Below are 17,105 nucleotides of genomic sequence, written 5' to 3'. Positions count from 1 at the left end.
AACTATTGGATTCACACCGCATGCAGATTCATGGGAATGCCATCATTTTTGCAAATTATTTTCCAAGCCCCACATCACCTTTTACTTGGAACAAGATCACTGTTGCTTCATTGTCACTACATTACCATCTTGGAACTGACTTCCTTTCAGCTGAGAGAGTTTACGTATACCCAATGGACTACAGCAGTTCAACATGACACAGAACAATACAGCACAGGAACAGGCCCTTCGCCCTCCGAGCCTGCACCGACATATTTTGCCCTTCCCGCCACTTTCTCGAGCTACTGCAGTCGAACAGCAAATGCTGGTCTGCACTGTGGCATTCATCTCATGAAATACTTTTTTAAAAAAAATTCTTGCTAAACCAGAATCCAGCATAGGTCAACAATCATAGGGGGCGATGAGTGAATGTGAGTTGATGCGAGTTAAGGTACAGACAGCAGTGTTCTTGTTGTGGTTAGGCAGCTTGAAAGCCCTGCTTTGGGTTCCCAAAGAGCCTAATATAAACTCGACCTTTTGTCTTCTAAATACATCATTTCATTGACAGTTTCCATAAACAGTACTTTTGAGATCTATACAAGAAGCCCGTAAAGCAGTGCAATAAATCCATATCATGCAGTTTTTTTTATTTCAAATATGATGCATCCATCAGTAAAGGATTAAGCTGTGCTATTAAATGCCATTTGCCAAACCTTCCAGCTTTGCCCAGGAGACTCCAGAGAGACACAGCTGTGAGTGGGAGTTAAGAGAAGAATTGTGGGCATCTTCTAAAAGCTACGTGTCATTTTGGTTATATTCCCTGCAATTTTTTTTAATTCAGAGGGAAAAGAGGAATTGGAGGTGGAAAAATTAGCAGCGACATTAATCAATCAGAAAACAGACTGACCCCCACAAGAGCCGTGCAGTTGGGGATCTGCAGGAATGGATTTGTGGGGAACCAATAACCGGTGGCTGGTAGTGGGGCAGGGCAGGCGGAAGATGAGTGTAAATTCCAGGAATACCACCGGCCAGAATTGACAACCCTTTCTGTGACTGCCAGGTTTTAGAGAATCATGTCTGCACCCGCTCCCCCTGTCTTGCAATTTGTCAAACAAATGGTTAACTGCATAATTTAAAAAAAATGTAACCCAAGGTTTGGCTGATCCTGTAGCTCTGTTTATTTTGTCTGTTCATTTCCAGCGCACTCATGTTTACCCTTTATCCCCTGGGGTCCTGTTACACATGGCATTCTGTAATACTGTGATTGAGCGTCTCAATTTCTTAACCTTTGTGGAGTTCAATTGCTTTGCAGCACAACCTTGTCTAACCTTGCTGCCAAACCGCAGTCAATATTAAATATGTTGCAAATCTTTACGTTTAATGCTAAGTAGTGTTTAATTAGAGTTGGGGCGCCAGGGTAAAAAAAAGGAACAAATCTCCTGAATTTTTGCCATACCGATCAGAGATCCATGTTTGCCAGATGAAAAGAAACGCATCTTTTTAGCCTTGCAAACATGCCTCAACTGTGACCTCAGAAGTATGCTTTGCATGTCTTTGGGTTTTATTATTTTTACTTTTTATTCTCCCTTTCCTTTTGAAAATGTATAAAAGTTGTTAGTTTAGTTTTCAGCTCTATTACAAGGCATTTGGTATGCATGTCTTTATTGGTCATAACATTGAGTTGGACTATGTCATGTTGCAGCTATACAGGACATTGGTGAGACCACGTCTAGAAATTCTGGTCTCCCGCTATGGGAAAGATATTTGTAAACTTGAAAGGATGCAGAAAAGATTTACAAGGATGTTAGTGGGACTGGAGGGTTTGAGTTATAGGGAGAGGCTGAATAGGCTGGGACCTTTTTTCCTCTGGAATGTTGGCATCTGAGGGGTGACCTCATAGAGGTTCATAAAATCATGAGGGGCATGGATAGGATGAACAACCAAGGTCTTTTCTCTTACCCCCCCCCCCCCCCCCCCCCCCCAAGGGTTGGGGAGTCCAAAACTAGAAGGCATAGGTTTAAGGTGAGAGGGGAAAAGATTTGAAAGGGACCTGAGGGGCAACTTTTTCCACACACAGGGTTGCGCGTGTATGGAACAAGCTGCCGGAGGAAGTGGAGGTGAGTACAGTTACAACGTTTAAAAGTTACGTGGATGGGTACATGAATGGGAAGACTTTAAAAGGGATATGGACCAAATGCTGGCAGATGGGACTTGGTCATATTGGGATGTCTGGTTGGTGCAGACAAGTTGGGCCAAAGGGTCTGTTTTCATGCTGTATGACTCCTTGACTCTAATGGGTGCTCCCAATAGCACTGGCAGCAACAAGGAGGTCATGGGTAGGCCTGAAGTTTGGCACTTATAACAGTTTTGTGGAGAAGGGCCAGTGAAAATTAGATACCAAGGCTCCCAAGAAAAATTAAGGCAAGAGGCCAAAACCTTGGTCAAAAAAAAAGGTGTTGATGAAAGTGAAGCAGGGAGGCTTCGGGAAAATATTCTGGAGATGGGACCCAAGTGGCTAAAGACAACTGTTAATTGTATATTAGCAAAAGATATCTTTTGGATTGTTTCTTGAACATAGACACAGACATTCACGGACACTGGTATGTAGGGTTTGGAGTTACATTCTTAAAGTATTTCAGTTTGAGAGTAGATCTAAGTGGAGTAAAGATTTGGTTCTGATCTCATCTGTTTCCAATTATCAGAAGTTTAACTCACGGCTACCAATGATAGAACAGTTAAAATCAGATGTGCCAAATGATCTTTGGAGGGTTACAAAACTGAAGAAGCTTATAGGTGTAGAAATGGGTAAGGCCATAGAGGGACTGGAAAACAAGGTGCAAATTCAATATTTATGCTATTTCTTGAGCAGAAACCAATCTAGTACTCCTTTGAGCAGAGAGGGTTAAGTGGGGGGTTAATAGAAATGTTGAGGGGCTTTGAACTAAATAAAAGAAACTGTTTCCACTAATAGGGTCAGTGGCCAAATGGTACAGATTTAAGATGAATCATGAAATCACAGGGAGAGGTGAGGACTTTCCTTTACACACAGCAATTTGTTGAGATCTGATATGTGCTGCATGAAAGAGTGGTAAAAGCAGATAAGAACTTGCAAAGGAGAACTGGATAAATTTTTTTTAAAAAAAGGAAGGTTTTCAGTGCTCTGTGGTAAGAGGGACTAATTGGATAGTCGTTTTCAAAGAGCCAGCATAGGAATCATGTGGCCAAATAACCACACTGAATCTTGTTAATACATTTGTATTTAATGTGAAAATTTAATTTTATAAAAAAAAACTACCACTTGAGCAAATAGGAAGTGTTTATTAAGTGTTTGTATCATCGAGGTACATGACTGGTAGCAGTATTCACACGTAGCAATTTTTAGGCAGGGAGGAAATATTTGGAAGTTGTATAGGGCCAGCGCAATCCTGACTGGTGCAGGACTACAATTACTTCCTGTTTTACTCCTTAGTCCTAAGCAAGCTCCAGCTCAGTCCCACCAGGAACGATGTGAGCATTGAAAGTTCCATCTCATCAGGGGTAAGTCCCAAAGGAAATCAGGAGCAAGATTTTTCTCTCTCTCTCGCTTTCCGTTTAATGATTTGTTTGACTATTTTAAGAACTTTGTTTTGACCTGAGGGGAGCCAGCAGGCTGCGTTCAGTTGACGTGGGTCTGTCTGTGTATGTATGTGATGATCGAGACAGCTGTTCTTTCTTAAAAGATCCTTCATTCTGTGCCAGATGTATTTTTTTTAAATGAAATGCCATTTGATATTCAGAGAGATGCTCTGCCACTGGACTCACTCACTCAACTTGAGAAGTTGTTCTTTTGTGATCTGGGATGCTTTTGCTTGTTCTTAAAAACTTGAGTGGAAAGGGTAAGATATCGTTTCAGTATTAAAACCACGAGTGTGCCTGGAGGATGGATAAACTATGAGTAAGATAAACCTAGTGACCTTTTTTTAAGAACAAAACAATCTTTTAAGCAGGCAAGAAATATTTGTAGCAAAAAACATCTTTTCTTATCTTTTTAACCTTTGCCAGCAATGCATCATTGACATCTCTCAGCTTCTTAAGTTCAGACTTTTTGTGCATTCCTGATTTTTAATTTCTCCACTGTTGACAGCTATGCCGTCCACTGGATATGTTCTCTATTTTGGAATTCCTTAAACTTCTCTGTCTCTCTCCACCTTTTTTTTTGAAGATACTCCTTAACACTTAACCTCATTGGTTTAATATCACCTTGTGGTGTTCAGTGTCAGATATTTAGCTACATGTTATCGGAACATTAGTGTAAATGGCGCAGTAAAGTACAAGTTGTTGTACAAAGCTGAAAGGTTAACTTTGTGAACCTAGTTTTGAAGTCTTCAAAGATCGTACAGTAAGTGGTTTCTTTGGTAAATATAAACACACAAACTTAATGACCACCTCACCCAATGAGAGAGCGCTCATAAGCAATTTTTTTCTACAGAAAATTAGTGTGGCCAGCTTGGCAAAATTGTGACCTTCTATCCCGTCATGACTCTGATTCTGTTTTTGTGGAAGCCCGAACTCAAACAACATGCTAGGAGAAACGAAAGTACTATTCCATTCGGTTTGTCTGCAGTTGTTGAAAGGTACATCTTCAGCCATTGTTGTCTCTCCATGTATGAAAAGACGTGAGGAGACATTAGATTGATGTGTCAGTTGCAAGAGTTGTTTTGGTTGTAAACAACCTGCAGCATTATGTTTTCATTAATCAGGGAGGGGTCTCTATATGGGTATAATATAGCAATGCCAAAAACTACTGATCAGAGACATCACTGTACTAAAACTGCTGACTGGATTAGAGTTAGAAGAATGATAAGTGTTTAAATGAAGCATGTAAGAATAGATAAGCGATTTGAAGTGAGGTAAATGCTGAGAAAATGTTTCTCCTGAGTAGAATGTGTGGACCTCAGGATAACAGTCACAAAATACAGTCTGTAAGTGTTTGCAATCTATAAGGTGCATTGCAGAAATCAACCAAGACTTCTTAGCACCTTCCAAGCTCGTGTCCACTTCTATCCAGAAGGACAACAGCTGATACATGGGAATACAACCACTTGCAAATTCCCCTCCAAGACACTCATCAACTAGACTTGGAAATATGTCACTATGTCAGAATTCTGGAACTCCTCGAACAACATTGTGGGTATACCTATGCCAAATGGACTGCAGTGATTCAAAAAGGCAGCTTGCCATCACCTTCTCAAGGGCAGTTGAGGATGGGCAATGAATGCTGGCTCAGCCAGCAAGTTCCCATCTAAAATAAATAGAGGAAAGGTCAGATTGAAATGCATTGAAACGAGGAGAAATTTCTTTACTGAGGTAAAGTCTATCCAAGTTGGGATACTCAAATTGATGAGAATATTTAAGGTACTTATTGATAGATTTTTGGGTGAGAAGTGAATTGGGAGAGCATGGGAGAGTTGAAGTTGAAAATCAGTGGAGATCTGAAATGGTGAAGTAAGTTTGAGCCAACTGCACTATTCCTGCTTTATCTGATATTCTTTTTGGACTAAGCTGTCTCTAAGCTTCTCCTCCGGTCATTTAGAAAGTTGTCCATTTTAATTTTTTTCCTCAACTCCTGCAGTTTCATTTCTTAAAACACAATAATGGCTGAGGATTTGTGATGTCCCTTGTTAGTTGGACTTACCTGGTGCATTTAGAGCTAAAACCTTTTACATTGTGACTTGTTGGTAGTCTGAACTAATAACCATGTGGGGAGGGCAGTGAGGCATCAGGGACCTCTGGACAAAGGAATCAACTTATTGACCACTTCATCCAAGAGATGTAAGTATTGAGAAAGCAACAGAAAGTGGAGAAAAGGTGAATTAGAGTCAAATTGGGTATAAGAAGAAAAAATGTTTCATTAAGAGGGGATGGGGAAAGAGGCATAAAGGAAATGTCAGAAAAGCCGTTTCAAAAATGTCAAATTTTGAAATCTCCAACAACAATTCGGCTATCAGAATGAAGTGATTTGTACACTTAATTTTCCGGACCTAAGATTTTGATTGATAGTCCTTAACAGTTACAATTTAATTGTAAAGGATCTTGATTACTAAACTTAACATTCTGCAATTCAAATATATAAATGTAGCAATTTCACAAACTTGGAGATTACAGTATCAGTTTTCTGGGGTGAAAATCATTAAATGAGTTGCAGTGATTCACAATTTATACCAAAATTTAGATAATTTGCATGTTAATACCACTATTTAGTAAAAGAATGTGCTTGCATTCACATCAAGCTTTTAAAATGCTCATAACGTCCCAAAGTGTAGCCACTTGTTCAGCAACGTAGATAAAAACAAATCTGAGCACAATAATCTCCCACAATAATGTCCCAATGAATGTTTACTATTGTAATATGAATGATAAATATTGGCCCAGAGACCAGAAATAACTTGCATGCTCTTCCTCTGAATAGCATTATTGAATCTTTGCCCATCTGAGGGAGTCACAGAGCTCTAATTTAATATTTTAGCTGAAATGCAACACCTCCAACACTATGCTCACCCAGTACTGCTCTGAGATCATTGACCTACTTCTGCTCGATTATTCTTTCAGTCCTTCAGTGAGATCATGGCAGACCTGATAATCCTCAACTCTACTTTGCTACTTTTCCCCCATAACCTTTTGGTTCTCTTGCCCATTGAAAATCCATCTATCTCGAGCTTGAATGTGTTTAATGACCCACTCTCACCATCTCTTTGTGGTAAAGAATTCCACAGATTAACTAGCCCCTGAGAGAGGAATTTTTTTCTCATCTGTTTTAAATGGGCATCCCTTACTCTGAGATTCTGTCCTCTGGTCCTAGACAGTTGCAAAAAGAAACACAACCTCTCAGCATCTATCTTGTCATATGCTAAGAATTTTGTTTCAATAAGGTTGTTGCACTGTCTTCTAAACTCTACTGAGTAAAGGCCCAATCTCGTCAACCTCTCCTCATTAGGAATTCTCTCCAAACCAGGAAAACCTAGTGAACCTTCTCTGGACTGCTTCCAATGCCAGTGTATCTTTCCTGAGAAAAGGAGACCGAAACCGGAGTCAGTTTTCTATGTGTGATCTGTCTTATGCCTTTGTATAGTTTCAGCAAAAGTTCTGTATTTTTAAGCTCCCTTCCCTTCAAAATAAAGGCCAACATTTGATTTGCCTTCCATATTACCTGCTGGACTTGTTTGTGAGCCTTTTTTCGTCCTTCCTCCATTTTAATAATATTCGGCTCCTCTGATCTTCCTACAAAACTACATAAACTCTCATTTTCTAACATTATATTCCATCTACAAAATTCTTGCACATTCGTTCAAGTTATCTATATTCCTCTGCACCCTCACCACTTGCCTTCCATTTATTTTTGACATCTGCAAATTCAGCCCATCATCCAAGCCATTAATAGAAATAGTAAACAATTGTGGCCCCAGTTCTAATTCTTGTGGCCATCTACCAGTAACAGTTGCTATCACTAATATACCTCTCTTCTCCCCACCCCCCACCCCCCCGCCCCCAGCCTATTAGTCCATCCTCTACCCCCAATACTGAACTCATATCTTAATAAGTAATCTAATGTGTGGTACTTTATCAAGCGCCTTTTGGAAGTTCGTATCTACTGCATTCCTTTTATCAACCCTGCTTGTTACCTCCTCCAGGAATTCTACTGTGCTTGCCAGGCATGATTTCTGTTCATGAAATCATGCTGATGATGCTTGATTACATCATGAATTCTTAAATTCTTTGCTATAATATCCCTTATAGTAGAATCTAACGTGTGATTGGGAAACATTAAGCTAATAAGTCAATAGATTCCCCCCCCCCCCCCCCCCAACTTTTTGAATAAAGGTATTTGATAGGCAGTTTTCCAATCCTCTGGGACTTTTCCACAATCTAAGGATCCTTAGATAATTATCACCACTGTATCCAGTATATCTGTAGCTGCGTCCTCTGATGCAATCCGTCAGACTGAAGGAACTTATCAACCCTTAGTTTCCTGGGTACTTGTATTTAAGTGGTAGTTATTGTATTTATTTACTCACCAGCTTTTGCCCTTTGATTTCATATTTTGGAATGGTGTTAATGATCGCTATTGCAAAGACCGGTGCTAAGTATTTATTCAAATCCTTAACCATTTCCTGGTTCCCATCATTATTTCTGTAGCCTAATTTGCTAAGGGGCCTATGTTCACTGACTTCTCACTTCCTTTTTATATAATTAAAGAAACTCTTTATGTTTTTACATTGTGCTAGATTACCACCAGTTTATTTTCTCCATCTAATATTTCTATGGGCATCTTTTGAGACAATTTTAAAATTCTGTAATCCTCTGGTTTTTATCCTCTTTGCCACATGTTTTATTTCTTTCAACTTGAAGCTATCCTTAATTTCCTTGATTAACCAAGGTCAGTTAATCTCTTACCTAGGATCCTTCCCTCTCATAGAGGTATAGCTTTGCTGTGAGTAACCAGCTGTTTTCTTAAATATATATACCATTCATCCATTGATTTTCCTACAAAATTCCTTTCCTAATGCACTGTAGCCAATCTGCCCTCACTTCTTTGTAATTGCCCTTATTTATGTTTAGCACAGTTGTGTTCAACCCAGGTTTCTCATTCTCAAACTACATTCAGTCCAACGAGATGACAAAAATTGGGGGGCACGGTGATTCAGTGGTTAGCACTGCAGCCTCACAGCACCAGGGACCCAGGTTCAATTCTTGGCTTGGGCAACTGTCTGTGTGGAGTTTGCACATTCTCCCCTTGTCTACGTGGGTTTGCTCCAGTTTCCTCCCACAGTCCAAAGATGTGCAGACTAGGTGGATTGGCCATGCTAAATTGCCTGTAGTGTTCAGGGATGTGTAGATTTGGTGGGTTATAGGGGTGTGGATCTGGATGGGCTTGTTGGGCCAAAGAGCCTGCTCCCACACCGTAGGGATTGTATTTTAAAAAAAAGTCCACATGGACCCTCCGGAGAGCATCCCATCCAGACCCATCCTTCTATCCTTACCCTGTAACTCTGCATTTCCCATGGCTAACGCACCTAATCTACACATCCCAGAACACTACAGGCAATTTAGCATGGCCAATCCTCCTCACCTGCATATCTTTGGACTGTGGGAGGAAACCAGAGCATCTGGAAGAAACCCACGTCGACACAGGCAGAATGTGCAAACTCAACACAGACAGTTGCTTGAGGATGGAATTGAACCTTACTGGCCCTGGTGAGGCAGCAGTGTTAACGGCTGAACCACCGTGCCCCTACATTCTATCATGTCGTGGTCACTGTTTCCCAGGGTTTTTTTAACTCAGATAATTTATTGAACCTGTATCACTATACCACATCCATATCCAAATAACCTGATCCCTGAAAGCAAAACAAATTACCAGAGAAACTCAGCAGGTCTGGTTGCATCTTTGAAGGGAAGGCAAAGTCAACTTTTCACATCCAGTAAATCTGCAGAAACCTGGATTTCTTGCAACCACAGTTTTGTTTTGTTTAGCCAGATTCCTAGTTGTATCTACAAGGCATTGTTCTAGGAAACTGTCCTGAATGCACTCTGAATCCTTCCATGTGGCTACCTCTGCCCATTTGATCTTTCCAATATTTGTGAAGATTTAAGTAATTCATCAATGCTCTGCCTTTTTTAACATAGTATCATGCTTATTCCATCCAGCAGTAACAAAGTTACTCCTCCAATCTTTCCTTCCTGTGTGTCCTTTCAGAAGGTCACAGTCATGAATATTTAATTTGCAACTTGAATCTCCTTTATAACCATGTCTACATAATGGCTATAAAATGGTATGTATTAATTTCTACTTAAGCTGGTAATTCATTTTTATTTTCCAAGTACTATGCATGTGTAAATAAAGTGCCATTAATTTTGCCTTTTTACCATTTTCCCACCTTTTACCTTATTTTCTTTTTTTTCAGTGTTTTTATATTTTGTCTCTTCCTATTCTGTTTTAGCTAAATAGCTGCTCTGCAATGCTGTCACATCCTTTTGCTTTGTAAGCTGACTTAGTCCTTCTCCAGAACCCACCCCTGCTCTAATTAATTGAAAGTCCCCTCCTTAACTACTTAGTACTTTGCTCTCAGCGTGTCAGTCTGAATTGTGTGCTCAAATGTCTGAAGTAAGGTTTGAACCTACAGCTTTCATTCTGTAGTGGCAAGTGCGCTACCTGTTCAACAAGGTGGGCATATCAAGTGAAGAATAGAAAATTTCATTCTGCTGGGGCAGTCAGAACAGTTGAGATTAATAAATTTATTTGTAATGTTTTCAGCCAGGGTGCTACTTGTAGAACAATTATAGTCAAACTTGAACATTGATGGAAAAACAATAACTAAGATGGTCCACTGATTGGGCTTGTGTGTCACTATATTTTAACAAAACCAAAATTTTACCTGACAGGTGATGTATATGAAATCAGTTTTCAAAAGATGTATTTGTAAATGTAATTGAGTTGGGCGTCACCATCGTTTTCCAAGGCAGTTCAAATAACTGACTTGATACTATCTGTGACTTTGTTAAGAACTAGATGGTTGTTGCCGAATAAGTAATGGACATCAAAATAGAGTTGGATTAGTGAAAATATGTTGAGTTAATATGTTATTAAAAGTAAGAAAGGTCTAACTATATTTTTTTTGGAAGAACTAGCCAAGTCTTTATGGGTAGATTGGCCCATTTCAGTACTGTACTGTGCCATGATTTTAAGATTACTGTACGTGCTTTCAGATCCCTCCATTACCTTGATATCCCCTCATTCATTTAATCTGTTCCAGGCCTAATGCTTTCCAACTTTTGACATCATTCTTCTCAAAGACAGTACCTTTATGGGTAAACTTTTTACCACATAATCTCTCTCCAGGTTCAGTGTTGATGAGTAAATGTTCTTGTGAAGTGCCTTCAAATGTTTCAGGAACCATACAAATGTAGGTTTTTGTTGACTCCCAGATGCAGGAAGGGAGTCAGGGAAACTTAGCCTTTCATTGGAATATGATTCCAAAATTTTTCACAATCAAAAATCATAGGTTTTGTATCTCTTAAACTAATACCTGGTCATAGCTTTAGCTATGTTATTTCTACATTAATCATGAATCTTCAGTACTCAACAGTAATGCTTCTTGACATTTTCCCTACTTGATATTATTTATATTCTGTGGTGACCCTATCAATATGTTTGATGCTGCGTTTATTTCAACTTAAGGTCTCCTGCCCATGCCCATAACGTAATAAATTTGTTTGGAAGTGGTTGACCTCCTTAACCATTTCACATAGATTAGGCGCAACCTGCCAGTGTACTCACTGTGCTCTGAACACCGCTATCCAGGGCATTAAGAAACATAATGCAATGTAATAGGCCTGAGACTGATCATGTGGGGCTTAAGTTCAGAACATCTGTGATCTGAAGCACATCTGTTAAGTACAAAAGTTTTAGAGTAGATTTGTAGCTCGGGTTGTGAGTGTTGTGGTTGGCTGGCTTGCTGAGCTCGTTCGTTGTTCTGCAGATGTTTCATTATCCTGCTGAGTAATGTCCTCAGTGCAGTCTCCGATGAAGCGCTGTTGTGTTTCCCTGCCTGGTTTTTAAACTCGTGTCCGTTGGGCTGGATTGCCTCACTTCCGGTTTTCCTTCACAGTGGAGTGTATATGGGGTTGAGTTCTGTGTGTTTTTTAATGGCTTTCTTTGTGGAGTACCAGGCTTCTAGGAAATCCCATGCCTGTCTCTGCTTAGCTTTTCCCAGGATTTTGGTGTTATCCCAGTCGAAATAGTGGTTCTCCTTGTCCATGTGGATGGAGATGAGTGAGTATTGGTGGTGTCTTTTTGTAACCAGTTGGTGTTCATGTACTCTTGTTGTTAGTTTCCTTCCTGTTTGTCCGATGTAGTGTTTCTCACAGTCTCTGCAGGGGATCATATAGATGACATTGGTCCTGTCCGTGGTGGGGAGTGGGTCTTTAGTTCAGGTGAGCAGTTGTCGTAGGGTAGATTTGGGCTTGTGTGCCACTCTGATGCCCAGCAGTCATAGGATTCTTGTGGTTAGTTCCAGTGTGTTCCTGATGTAGGGTAGTGTGATGAGTGTGTTGAGGCGTGTGGTATCTCCCTGATGTTAGGTACAACCTTTGCAGGATTGGAGCCAATTCCAATCACAGTATTACAAATTACTTTGGAGGCTACAAGATTACACTTGTGCGGACAGCTTTTGAGTGAACTTATTAATGAACTGAGCTACCCAAAGCTTTGATCTCTGGCATGAAAACACCTGAGGAATGATGACCACTTTTTCTCTCGCACTGACCAAGTAAATCTTTGGAACAGTTCATATACTTCAGGAACCATCATTTCAACAATCTGACAGCATTTTTAAAAAATATTCATTCATTGTTTAAGTTTTATGTCCATGGGATGTGGGCATTGCTAGCTGAGACAGTATTTGTTGCCTATCCCTAGTTACCCTTGAGTGGGTGATGGTGAGCTGATATATCAAACCATTGCAGTCCGTTTGCTTGAAGTTAGATTCTCAGTGGTGAAAGAGAAACATTGACCAGCATGTCAGGGAGAACTCCTAATGCTTTCCTTTGAATTAACATAATGGAATCTGTTACAACCATCTGGGAAGGCAAAAGGCACCTCTGCTAAATATCTCAACCTATAGTGGAGGCTCAGACAGTGTAGCACTCCCTCGGAACTGCACTGAAGGTATCTGCCTCGATAGTTCTCCCTTTTTTAATTAAATATCAGATGTTCTGGTCCTCATTGAAGCGTTGCTGTTTATGAAAACTGAAATGCATTTAAAGCGGATTAACTTGTTTGAATCCTATTTGTGACTATAAAATTAACCTGCTGTTACCAGGGGAACCAGAGGGCTTTGTAACATTGACCTGACTAGAAAATAAGGTGCCCTGGATGAGAAGGTTACTAAGTGTAACCCAGTGCAAAACGAGAATACATTGCAGTTACTTAAGTGTTTTTGTTTGCAAACTAACTTTTGCCTGCTAAAGAATCAAACCATCATCTTGACTTCTCAACTTTTGCTGAAGCTCATAAGACAGGGGTGAATGCTGCTATTTTTAGTCTTGCTACTCAGTGAAATGCAGTAGGGGTTGGTTGGGGGAGGGGAGGAATGGCTTATGGTGTGTGATCATTACTAGTACAACAGGAAATAGCTGGAGCCTGTTAGCAGTGAGTTCTGTCTCACTTGATCAATACAGAAACGAGACTGCTGCTTTAACAACATACACCTTTTCTTTAAAAAGCAAGAGGCACACGAATCGGATTACAGTAAAGTTGTTGAGGATTGGTGCTGTACTAATCCAAGTTCGCTGGAGAGAGGCTGTCATCCAAGTTTGCGATTCTTTTCTGAAAAAAAATACTGCGAGCCCAGATGCTCTTTGGATCCACTGAATCAAGATATTTTGCCTTGGGTTGTTAACAGTTCAGCGTTGCTTCAGTTCTAGCCTGCTGTGAGACTTGGGGAGAGATTTGGATTTATATGCTCCACTCATCACTTTGTGTCTAAGAGTACAGTAGTGCAACTGTTCTTCGCAGAAGAACTGCACTTTTGTACAGATCTATCTCTCTCTCCCTTTTCCACTCTCAAACAATCTCTCCCCAGAATTATGGCTTCTGCAGTCCCATAGCATGGATGGTGAGGTCGATATTTACAAACACCTCACTTGGCTGAAGAGGGTAAGTGATTCTTTGTTCTAATTTCAGAAGCTTGTACAAGTTGTGGCAGCTTTCGTCATGCACAGAGTTTCATCTCCCCTTTCTTTGGATAGGTTACTGAAAATCGATTACAAGCCTATTGCCATTAAAGACCCAGAAAGCTACTTTTTGAGAATTGTGTTCAAATTCTGTGCTACAATCATGCACAGCCAAGGCATCCGTGTGGTCGTGTTTGTTTTGTGGTCACTAGTCATTTTGAAAAGCTATCTAAAGAATTTAACCTGAAATCCCTTCATTTGTATTTGAAAAGTGCATGAGGATGAACAGCAGTGAGATTAACAAGTCTATTGATAACCATTTCTTTAATAGGACACGGGCAGTCAGGCTTTCCCTCGTTCCTCACTAGAGGATAGATCAGGAAATAGCTCACATTTCTGTAACATTGAAACTATGTGCTTGCCTCAGTTCACTCCTATTCATTTTCACTTCTAAGAAGCTACAATGTTTTAATCTGTATTTTAAGGTTCTGGTCGTAGTTATGCATTTTATAGTATCCTTACATACACATGTATGTCATCTGTTGCTTTAGTAACAACAAATTACGTAAGGTCTAGGCAACTAGAAACAAAGTACTTAAAGAATATAGGGAGAGTAGGTGAGAGCTTGTACAGGTAGTTAGGAGTGCAAAAATGGGCCTTGGAGCTACCTTAGTCAGCAGGGTTTAGAAGAATCCTAAAGCATTTTATCTGTTTATTAGGAGCAGGAGCGTAGTTAGGGAAAGAATAGGCCCACTTCAGGATAAGGGAGGGAGGGAGCCAGAAGAAATAGGTGAGATCCTTAATGAGAATTTTATATCAGTATTCACCAAAGAGAGGAATGTTGAGGTTAGGGAAAGGTGTGTGAATACTGTTAGGTAGGTCAGCACAATGAAGGAGGAAGTATTGGATGTCTTGAAATGCATTGAGGTAGAAAAGTCCCCGGGGCCAGATGGGATCTATCCCAGAATACTGCGGAAGGCAAGGAAGGAAGTAGCAGGCGCCTTAACAGATACCTTTAGCCGTGGGCCAGGTTCCAGAAGGCTGGCGAATAGCCACTGTTATTCCTTTTTTCAGAAGGAAAACAGAGATAATCCAGGTAAATAGGTCAATGAGCCTGACAGCAGTGTTGGGGAAGATATTGAGCCAGGATTTATTCACATTTGGAAGCAAAGGGCTTGTTAATGATAGGCAGCATGGGTTTGTGTGGGAGAGGTCATGTCTCACCAACTTAACTGACTTTTTGAGGAGGTGATAAGGATGATTGATGAATGAAGGAAAATGGATGTTGTCTACATGATTTTAGTAATGCATTTGATAAGATCCCTCATGACAGGCTGATACAAAAGAGTCTCATGGGATCTGGGGTGAGCTGGCTAGATGAATACAAAACTGGCCTGGTCATTGAAAACAGAGTAGCAGTGGAGAGTGCTGTTTGGAGTAGAGTTAGTAATAATTGGTATTCTGCAGGGATCAGTGCTGAGACCTTTTGTTTGTAATATATAAATGATCTGGAGGAAAATGTTGGTGGTCTGATTACTAAGTTTGCAGATAACGCTGAAATTGGAGTTGCAGATAATGAGAAGGATTGTCAAGGGATATAGTGAGGTATAGGTTGCAGATATGGGCAGAGAAATGACAGACAGCGTTTAATCCAGACAAATGCGAGTTGATGCATTTTGGAAGGTCAATTTCAGGTGCAAATTATCCAATAAATGGCAGACCCCTTTGGAGCATTGATATCGGGGGATCTGGGCAAATAAACCCGTAGCTCCCTGAAAGTGGCAACATGGGTGAATATGGTGGTCAAGGAGGCTTACAGAATGCTTACCTTCATTGGCTGAGGAATCAAATATAAAATTGACAAGTTTTGTTATAGCTGTATAAAACTTCAAGTCAGCCCACATTTGGAATATTGTGCACAGTCCTGGTCGCCACACTACCAGAAGGATGTGGATGCTTTGGAGAAGGTGTAGAGAAGGATGTTGCCTGGTCTGGAAGGTTTTAATTATGAGGACAGGTTTGACGATCTCGGATTAGTTTCAATGAAAAGATGGAGACTGAGGGGCGACCTGAAAGAGGCCTACAAAATTGAGAGGCATAGATAGTGTGGATAGTTGAGGCTTTTTCTCCAGGTGGAAAGGTCAACTACAACAGGGTAGAAGTCCAAGATCAGAGGGGAAAAGTTGAGAGGTGAGATGCAAGGAAGATCTTTCACTCCAGGTGCCAGTAGAGCTGGTGGTAACAGGCAAGCTATCAATGTTTAAGGTGTATCTTGATAGAAGCATCAACTGGAGGTGAACAGAAGGATAGGAACCACGCAGGGGCAATAAGTAGCAGCTCTAAATTTAGGATTAGGAATCAGCTCAGGCTTGGCGGGCCGAAGGGCCTGTTCCTTGCTGCAGTGCACAGCTTGTAATTATGCAGCACCTTCAGCTTAATAACACTTACCAACAATTTCATAAAGTAAACTTAGCTGCAGATGTTGACGCAGAAGCTCATGATTGCTACGATTGCTGTCAACACAAAGCTAGGTGTAGGAAATTAAGTTGTAAACAGGACATAAAAAAAGCTGCAAAGAAATTCGGATAGAGTAAGTGAGTGGGCAAAGAACTGTCAAGTGGAATATAGTACAGCAAATCAAGAAATTGTCCACTTTGGAATGAAGAATAAGGGGCATATTTATCTAAATGATGAGAAATGGTAAAGCTCAGTGTAGAGGCATCCCGGATCATTAAAAGATCAGTGTGTGGATCCAGCAAATCATTCAGAAACTTAACTGAATAATGTTGTTTATTGTGTGGGGAAATTGAGCCCAAAAGCGGAGTTTTCTGAAGAAGGGTCCCAACTCGAAACGTCAACTTTCCTGCTGCTCTGATGCTGCCTGGCCTGCTGTGTTCCTCCAGCTCCACACTGTTATCTCTGACTTCAGCATCTGCAGTTCTTACTATCTCCTGAAGTTATACTTCAGTTGTTCAGCGCATTAGTGAGACCACATCTGGAATGCTGTGTACAGTATTGATTGTCTTAAGGGAGAATATACGCTAGAATAATACCTGTGATGTGCAGGTTGTCTTATGAGGCAACATTAGACAATCTGGGTTTGTAACTTCTGGAATTTAGAAGGGCAAGAGGAGCTTTGATGAAAACGTACAGGATGCTAAGTACCAGCTGCGTCCAGAGTGTATTATACCATATCTGAACAAGTTGATTAAAAATATTGATAGGACCCTGAGGAGCTTTGAGAGAAAGGATGTTTACTCTGAGAAGAATTTTGAATTAGAAGTCACTGTTTCAAAATAAGATGTCATCCATTTTAAGACTGAGGTTTTTTAGCCTTAAAATCGCAAGTCTTTTGAATTCTGTTCTGTACTTCAAACGGTGGCATAAGCAAGAGTCCTTGAATATTTTAAGGTGTT

General features: G+C 40.4%; 1 protein-coding gene across 11 annotated transcripts in view; it reads left to right on the top strand.

Moving 5' to 3' along the window:
• The window catches only part of ppfibp2b (PPFIA binding protein 2b), a 247,441-nt gene that overhangs the window by 111,468 nt on the left and 118,868 nt on the right, over positions 1-17,105 (top strand). The window contains exon 1 of one of the 11 annotated variants that reach the window (XM_059652104.1): positions 11,770-11,788. The exons of 9 other annotated variants lie outside the window; for them this stretch is intronic. Coding sequence is in view for 1 of the 2 variants with exons in the window: in XM_059652102.1 (XP_059508085.1) it covers positions 13,625-13,672 (48 nt within the window). In the remaining variant the exon portion in view is untranslated. Of the gene's footprint in view, positions 1-11,769; positions 11,789-13,127; positions 13,673-17,105 lie in introns of those variants that run through there. One more of the 11 variants, XM_059652102.1, reaches the window with a different exon arrangement.

This window comes from Stegostoma tigrinum, chromosome 17 (genome assembly GCF_030684315.1).
Source record: "Stegostoma tigrinum isolate sSteTig4 chromosome 17, sSteTig4.hap1, whole genome shotgun sequence".
In the NCBI taxonomy this organism is placed as follows: domain Eukaryota; kingdom Metazoa; phylum Chordata; class Chondrichthyes; order Orectolobiformes; family Stegostomatidae; genus Stegostoma; species Stegostoma tigrinum.
The sequence above is the reverse complement of the archived record's forward strand: the minus strand, read 5'-3'. Positions and strand labels throughout refer to the sequence as shown.